Source organism: Xenopus tropicalis, chromosome 10 (assembly GCF_000004195.4).
Source record: "Xenopus tropicalis strain Nigerian chromosome 10, UCB_Xtro_10.0, whole genome shotgun sequence".
Lineage (NCBI taxonomy): Eukaryota > Metazoa > Chordata > Amphibia > Anura > Pipidae > Xenopus > Xenopus tropicalis.
The window spans coordinates 41,780,567-41,789,665 of NC_030686.2; the positions used below are offsets into that span (position 1 = coordinate 41,780,567).

A 9,099-nucleotide genomic window follows, 5' to 3' on the forward strand; every position below is an offset into this window, starting at 1 on the left:
CTGTAGCAGAACGCGCCACACCCCAGCTGCGCGTGCTAAGGCCGCCGTGTTTACACCCTAACGCCATGACCCTCTATAGAAGCCCAAGGTGTCTCCTTGCACCTGCTCCCAACCGACTCGCTGTGAGCCCCACAGCAGGGAGCAAAGTACAAAGCAGGTGTGAGCAATGCAGGGTGTGCCTTTTGTAAGTTCCCTTCTGGCAGCCACCCAGACTCCAATAAACCCCATTGCCTCGTACAGGATCAGGTTACAAGAACAACACAACGGGAAAGTTTAGTCGAGAGCTGATGTCACAGAGAGGTAGGTTATAAGGGAAATGCAGCTCCAGCCTCCTCAGACACTGGTGTCGTCCCTTTAACAGCGCGTGTGTAAGCGTGTCACGGACTACAGGCAAAGCGGCAACTGGCGGCACAGGTGGGATTCTCCTTTATTTATATTCATTGACTTTTAGCTCTTTGCTTTGTCTCTATTTGGCTGCTTTGTAATAGTCTTTCTAACATTACTAGGGGTTCTTAATTGGCTAAAGCAGTGATCCCCAACCAGTGGCTCAGTAGCAACATGTTGCTCCCCAACCCCTTGGATGTTGCACCCAGTGGCCTCAAACAGGTTCTCATTTTTGCATTCCTGGATTGAAGGCAAGTTTTGGTTGCACAAAAACTGCCAAACAGAGCCATCTATAGGCTGCCAGTCCACATAGGGGCTACCAAATAGCCAATGACAGCCCTTATTTGGCACCCTCATGAACATTTTTCATGTTTGTGTTGCTCCCCAACTTTTTTTTTACAATTGGCTCATGGGTAAAAAAGGTTGGGGATCCCTGGGCTAAAGCAATATTATATGTCAACACATATATATCTAAAGGCTTCACTGTCCCTTCCTATACTATATTTCTAAAGGGCAGTTCTATGGCTACCACTAAACCAGGATTTTTTTAACCAACCCAACTAGAAATAATTCTACTTGTTATTAACAGGGAATAATACTAAAGAAACTGTTCTTTTTCTAAGTAACATGGAAGCCCCCAGGCTGTTTGAACTCTCTGCAAATCTCAGAAATTTCAACAATTTTCTATAAATAGTTACATTCATGTTAAATGTACTGTGTCGAGTGTAAACTTCTCCTCTTCCACTTTAGACTTTGGGCTGAGAGCTCCTTCCTCCTGTGCCCTAGTGCTTAATCATTAATGCCATTATATATTTATTTGTGTATTTATTTATTTGCTTGCAGTCTCCTGAGTCTGTAATATTTATTGTAAGGAATGGCCAGCTCTTGTGTATATACGAATAGTGTTTTATCCATAATAATACACGTGCTGTATTGGTTTCAGCAATACCTCTTGAAGGTTGGTACAGGATTGGGAAATGCATTGTGCAAGGCTGTGCAGAAATATCTAAAAGCATTGTGCAGGACTGTACCGAAAGCCCCCCACAATATACAACCCCCACTAATGTATAGAGAAGCTTTGTATAAATGATATACGACTTCAGTGATTTTAATATAGTACATTTCCTATAAGTGTCCCTATATAGAGGGAAATGTTGGCAGGGACACATAGTGACTTAAATGGCACTGCAGAGACCTCAGCCCTGCATGGCACCAGTAATAAAGATTATTATAAGGGGAGATATTGGGCTAGAGCAGGGGTCCCCAACCTTTTGTGAGCCGCAGTCAAATGTAAAAAGACTTGGGGAGCAACACAAGCATCATAAAAGTTCATGGAGGAGCCAAATAAGGGCTGTGATTGGCTATTAGGCAGCCTCTATGCACACTATCAGCTTACAGGGGCTTTATTTGGTAGGAAATCTTGTTTTTATTCAACCAAAACTTGCCCCCAAGTCAGGAATTCAAAAATAACTCCCTGGTTTGGGGGCACCAAGAGCAACACCCAAGGGGTTGGGGAGCAACATGTTGCCCTTGAGCCACTGGTTGGGGATCACTGGGCTAGAGTGAGGGCTGCTCAGATGATTGCCATAGACATTCATTATTTATTGGGCTGGTGGGGGGGGCCGCTTGGACCTCTGTGTACTGGAGATGCCAGGGTGTGTTTTGGGTCTCAGTCCAGACCTGAAAGGGAAGTTATACTCCAGCCTGACACTTTTACGGTAATGTTTATGTTTCGCTTTCTCATAAATTCTATAACCCTACCCCAGTAAACACACTCTTCACCCACGCCTCATGTGATTGTTATTACCCCAAGCTACTGTTTAACTCAGGGATAGTTCTCTTGGAGTCTCACCATCTGCAGCCCATTTAAACCCAACTGAGCTGCTGTTTAAGGGGGGTAAGGAATCAAATAGAAAATTGAAGTAAACAAGTAACAAGTAAAGAGTGTTTTTTACTCTTCGTAGGTGAGGATAAGAGTTCATGGGAAGCCTTATCAGCTTTTCTAGACTGCTAAGTGGCCATCAGTGTTTTTCCATATCTGTAACCTTGTTATGGGCTAAGGGGGGACCTACACAAAGGTTGTTCCTTCAAGTTGGACTTGTACTAGTAAGCCGGACAACCAAGAATAGAGGCAGGAGTAGCAGTTATGATGAGACTTGGGGAAAATGCCTATTTTGTCTCTAGAGTATATATTTTACTGTAACACAACTGCCACTTTTATGTAGAAATGTGAGTTTTTTTGTGGAATAATGTCAGTTCCAAGGAGCAAGGTTGAATTCTAATACCCAGGTAGTAACCAGTGTGAAATGAGTGGAAATCTGCAGGTTCTCCTAGCTTGCTGCCATACTTTGGCTCATCAGTACCCGGGCAGAAGTCAGAGAGAGAAGAGGAGCCCTGAGCAATGCAGAACATTTAGCCCCCCCAGACAGCTAAAGTGGCCCTTCGCATAAACAACTAGGTTGTTATCTGCAATATACCAATTTTATTTTTTTGACCTGCTTAAAATGAAATTAACACAGGTTGCATCAAAACTGTCATCCACAGCTGTCCCTACTTCCAGGAGTCCAAACATGGACTGCTGCTTTGGGGTCTCTACATAGTTGGGGGCTTCAAAAGCAGTTGTTGAATGGAAAAGTGAGTTTAGTAGGGAAAGATTGCTGCAATGGCCCACCTTACTAGCCCTGCTATGCTGCAGCCCCAGTCCCTTCCCAGAGGCTATTATCCCCCCACTGCTACTATAGGCACCATCTCTCCCTACTATACCTGCTATCCCACAGCCCCAGTCCCTTCCCAGAGGCTATTATCCCCCCACTGCTACTATAGGCACCATCTCTCCCTACTATACCTGCTATCCCACAGCCCCAGTCCCTTCCCAGAGGCTATTATCCCCCCACTGGCCACTGCTACTATAGGCACCATCTCTCCCTACTATACCTGCTATCCCACAGCCCCAGTCCCTTCCCAGAGGCTATTATCCCACTGCTACTATAGGCACCATCTCTCCCTACTATACCTGCTATCCCACAGCCCCAGTCCCTTCCCAGAGGCTATTATCCCCCCACTGCTACTATAGGCACCATCTCTCCCTACTATACCTGCTATCCCACAGCCCCAGTCCCTTCCCAGAGGCTATTATCCCCCCACTGCTACTATAGGCACCATCTCTCCCTACTATACCTGCTATCCCACAGCCCCAGTCCCTTCCCAGAGGCTATTATCCCACTGCTACTATAGGCACCATCTCTCCCTACTATACCTGCTATCCCACAGCCCCAGTCCCTTCCCAGAGGCTATTATCCCCCCACTGCTACTATAGGCACCATCTCTCCCTACTATACCTGCTATCCCACAGCCACAGTTCCTAATTAGTTAAGTTAATATACCAAGGAATCTGCATACATACCTTTGCTCTGCCCACAGCCTTGAAATGTGACATTTATATGACTTATGTAATTTAGTCTGTTGTGTAACTGTAGTAAATTGTTTTCTTTAGAAGTATTTCCTAGAATTGATTACTAAGATGTTACAACCTAAACTCAACATTTATGCTCACAGTAGAACAGGTCACATAGAGAAAAAGAACCTGTCTCAGAACAAGTCTGTATAATTACACTTCTAAAGCCTCCCTTTTTGCAGAAACTGTCTATTCTGGTAGGCGCTTGCCTGCAGCATTTCACATTTATTCCCTGCTCTTTTCTTTAATATAAGGGGAAGTTCAGCTGAAATTGATGTGGTTCCTCTTTGGAGATATTTTTGCCTAAAGATAAGATATTTGACATTCCAGATAAACTTTTATAGCATGGGATATGGGTTAGGTGCTGTTTGTCATCGGATGGCTATAAAACTACAGCTGCCTCAGGCTGGATCCCAGCCAGGGTTCTGTCTGCAAAAAACATTTGTATTTTCTGCCCGTGTCTGTATTGGTTTCCTCCCACACTTCAAATACATTAAAGGTGGCCATACACGTTGTGATCCGCAAGGTCGCCAAATAAGCAGATCTTCTCCCAATATGCCCATCTAAGGGTGGGTGATATTGGGCTAATCCAATCATTTGGCCCTTGGGCCAGACAATCTAATTAAAATGGCAGGCATGAGTGCTGTCGAACCAAGGACTGCATGGGTATGAAGGGCCCGAATTGCCAGCTGGTATCTGCCCATATATGGCCACCTTAAGGCCGGTTCATTGACTCTTGATAAAAACACCTATAGGGAAAGTGATAGGGTTCTTAGGCTGTAAACTCCACTGGGGCAGGGACTGATGGGAATGTGATAGGGACCTTAGATTGTAAGCTCACTGTGGCAGGGACTGATGGGAATGGGATAGGGACCTTAGATTGTAAGCTCCACTGGGGCAGGGACTGATGGGAATGTGATAGGGACCTTAGATTGTAAGCTCACTGGGGCAGGGACTGATGGGAATGTGATAGGGACCTTAGATTGTAAGCTCACTGGGGCAGGGACTGATGGGAATGGGATAGGGACCTTAGATTGTAAGCTCACTGGGGCAGGGACTGATGGGAATGTGATAGGGACCTTAGATTGTAAGCTCCACGGGGGCAGGGGCTAATGGGAATGTGATAGGGACATTAGATTGTAAGCTCACTGGGGCAGGGACTGATGGGAATGTGATAGGGACCTTAGATTGTAAGCTCCACTGGGGCAGGGACTGATGGGAATGGGATAGGGACCTTAGATTGTAAGCTCACTGGGGCAGGGACTGATGGGAATGTGATAGGGACCTTAGATTGTAAGCTCCACTGGGGCAGGGGCTGATGGGAATGGGATAGGGACCTTAGATTGTAAGCTGCCCATATATGGCCACCTTAAGGCAGGTTCATTTAGACACAAACAGTGTTACTAGCAGCATAAATCCTTCATATGGTGCCGCTCAATTGCACCCATAAGAAACAGGTGAAAAGTGCTAACCTGCAACTGAAAATAACATTCAAGCAAAGATTCACTTCAATTCCGTTATCTAATATATATCTAAATTTTTTTTATAAGAGGCTGGCTTTTCCGTTTAAATAAATTAGGCCAAATTGTACCCTGCACATTTATTAGGAATAAAACCTAATAATGAAAGCTGTTATATTTGTTGAGATCGGTAGTTCAGTTTTGCAGTTACTGGGGTGCCAAGCAGCAAAGGGAATGATATGGGATATATAGGGGAATGAGTCTCACATAAACGCTGCTCCTAGTTCTTGTATATGTGCGCTACTCAGCAGGTTCGTAGGTGGCACCGTGCCTTTCCGAGGCCGCTCACCAATCTTGTTAGACAGGAACAGCAGAATAAATTCATGCTCTCCTAAACTCTTGCCTCATCTCTGAACCAGGGATGGTGAAACGTTGCAGAATATGATATGCATGCTATATGTGCATAGGGCAGGGGTTAGTGGCCTCCATAACCTTAAAGAAGTAAAATTAGCAGAAGGTCTGGAATGGGATTCAAAATAGTGCAAAATAGTTTAAAACAGCACCCCCCCCCCCCCCCAATAAATAGTGACTGTCTATGGCATCTTACAGCAGCCCCTCTGGCATTTGCCTGAACCCACAGATTGCCAGTCTGGGCCTGGGTCCTGGCATTCCAAGTACCCAGAGGCCCAAACAGCCCCCCCAGCCCAATAAATAGTGAGTGTCTATGGCACCTTACAGCAGCCCCTCTGGCATTTGCCTGAACCCACAGATTGCCAGTCTGGGCCTGGGTCCTGGCATTCCAAGTACCCAGAGGCCCAAACAGCCCCCCCAGCCCAATAAATAGTGAGTGTCTATGGCATCTTACAGCAGCCCCTCTGGCATTTGCCTGAACCCACAGATTGCCAGTCTGGGCCTGGGTCCTGGCATTCCAAGTACCCAGAGGCCCAAACAGCCCCCCCAGCCCAATAAATAGTGACTGTCTATGGCACCTTACAGCAGCCCCTCTGGCATTTGCCTGAACCCACAGATTGCCAGTCTGGGCCTGGGTCCTGGCATTCCAAGTACCCAGAAGCCCAAACAGCCCCCCCAGCCCAATAAATAGTGACTGTCTATGGCATCTTACAGCAGCCCCTCTGGCATTTGCCTGAACCCACAGATTGCCAGTCTGGGCCTGGGTCCTGGCATTCCAAGTACCCAGAAGCCCAAACAGCCCCCCCAGCCCAATAAATAGTGACTGTCTATGGCATCTTACAGCAGCCCCTCTGGTGTTCTTAATGGCCCCACAGTTGTTGCACTATGGTAATTAGACCAACAGGATGTTTCAACCAAGGTTTTAGCGGACAAGGATTGAGCAGATAGCCCCAGCTCAGAAGGCAGATGTTCCTCTGTTATATGATGTTTCAGTGTTATCATATGTGATACAGTATGGAAATAAATTGTTGCACATTCATAAACCATAAACCTGCTGTCTTTGTATAGATGAAGCTGCTTCTCTCTCTCCTTTTGGCCCTGTGCTGGGCCTCCTGCCAAGGAAACCAAATTAAATGCAAAGACCCCAGTGAAGAGTATCTGAAGAACAAACTCTTCCGCCATGCACCCGATGCTCAAATACTGCTCTTCAAGCCTGATATCAGCCCAGACCAGGAGTTAAGGACATGCCCCAAAAGTGTGAACCACAGCTCAACTCTCATCCAAGAACGAAGCATCTCACCATGGTCGTACAGGTATGCTGGGGAAGCTCTGGTACTAACTAAAATAAGTATATACAGCAGACTAAACAAGGCAGAATTAATATAACTGTTCTTTGGTCACAAAACCTCATCATTTACAGTAGGGGGTACATTATCCCTTATAATACATGAGTGATACTCAGAGTTCCCTGTATAACTCAGCCTGCAGCCTTGTGCCTTTATATGGGCACAGAACCCCTCAGTGACTGCTAATATCCTTATCATTTACAGTAGGGGGTACATTATCCCTTATAATACATGAGTGATACTCAGAGTTCCCTGTATAACTCAGCCTGCAGCCTTGTGCCTTTATATGGGCACAGAACCCCTCAGTGACTGCTAATATCCTTATCATTTACAGTAGGGGGTACATTATCCCTTATAATACATGAGTGATACTCAGAGTTCCCTGTATAACTCAGCCTGCAGCCTTGTGCCTTTATATGGGCACAGAACCCCTCAGTGACTGCTAATATCCTTATCATTTACAGTAGGGGGTACATTATCCCTTATAATACATGAGTGATACTCAGAGTTCCCTGTATAACTCAGCCTGCAGCCTTGTGCCTTTATATGGGCACAGAACCCCTCAGTGACTTCTAATTAACCCACATCTCTAATGGGGGAAGCAATTTTAGGGAGAGCATCATTTTTAACAGCCAGGCAGGTAAAATGTCGAACCCTATTTCTGTATAATCCTGCAGAACACATAAATACACAATACAATAATAAAACAATATATTTTTGCCTTTTTTTTTAAACAAAATTACTTTCTTTTTCAGAATCAACGAAAATGTAAACCGCTACCCAAAACAGATATTGGAGGCCTACTGCCTATGCAAAGGCTGCATTTCATCTCACAACAAGGGGCAAACCACAGTGGTCAGCGTGCCATTCGATAAAGAGGTGCCCGTCTTGCACAAGACCCCCAAGTGTAAGAAAGGGCGCTTTGTCTACAAGCTTCGGTTCATACGGATAGCCCAACTGTGCATCTGTCGGTTTCACTGAGATGGATGGGGGGGCTGTTTGGGCCTCAGTGTAATTGAAATGCCAGGGTCTGTTTTGAATCCCAGTCCAGATCTGCTCCGGAGCTTCTCTTTTAGACAGCCTCTAAGGAAATAGTTTGATCTAAGCAGAAAAGCTACTGTGCTGATTAATAAAATCTTAAGCATTTCTGTACCTAAAACACTGTTTATGCATATAACACCCCAATAGGACGGACTCAAGAAAGGGTGGGACTTGCTGAGAAATAGGTGGAGCTTGAGAAAGGCCATGGCTGGGTATAATAGTTGTGGTTTTGGGTGTGGCCTAAAAATTCCCAATATTGTTATAATGATGGCCTGAAATGAAAACGAGAGCAATAACTCTCATCACGCTGCACCAATGCTGGCTGCTCACAATGGAACTGGTTAAACCCATATCTTCATACAATTTGTATAGCTAAAAGGCCAGTCTGTAGCGCTACATACTTGTACATAAATAGTGTGGAGGTTTCTTTTTTTAATGTAAAATAAATTGTCCCTGAGTGTTCCACTTCAGCATACACAGGGGAACTGTACCTCCCATAAAGATGTTTATTATATGTAAAATCATTTGTAGGCACTATTGAGAACTTTTACATTTTTGGTCAAGTTGATATATTTTTGTATGCTTTGTAATATATATATATATATATCTTTGCTTAAATTTATAAATGACTCATTGTGAATTTGATTATTTTTTATCTTTTATTGCCCCACCACTGGCTATGCACTGTATTGCCTATTTGAGCCTTGCTCCCCAGTGGTAATGGAGAAGCAGAAGGAGAGCATGGAGGCACACTTGTCCCAGATCTGGTCTTATCAACTGCTGGGCCCATTTTGGACCATTTATTGGGGGCCCCTAGACTGGCAGGCCAGGAAAAGCTTTATGGTCTGCAGAACAACATGGGACTTGTGCATATTATATCTACACTATATTTATTCTGTGTGGTCTAAGCCAGTAAAGGGCACAGCCTTATTGCTGCCAATGGAGCACAAACACTGACCACATGATCAGCAGCCACACAGCTTTGTATATGAGCCTCACCCTA

At 45.0% G+C, this 9,099-nt stretch overlaps 1 protein-coding gene across 1 annotated transcript; it reads left to right on the plus strand.

Annotated features, from left to right (window-relative positions):
- The first annotated feature begins 259 nt into the window (after positions 1-259).
- Positions 260-8,741, plus strand: LOC100494099 (interleukin-17D). The gene is made up of 3 exons (XM_002932858.3): positions 260-414; positions 6,778-7,022; positions 7,811-8,741. Exons 2-3 carry the CDS (start codon positions 6,778-6,780, stop codon positions 8,034-8,036), a joined length of 471 nt encoding a protein of 156 aa, XP_002932904.2. The 5' UTR covers positions 260-414; the 3' UTR covers positions 8,037-8,741.
- The last annotated feature ends 358 nt before the right edge of the window (positions 8,742-9,099 follow it).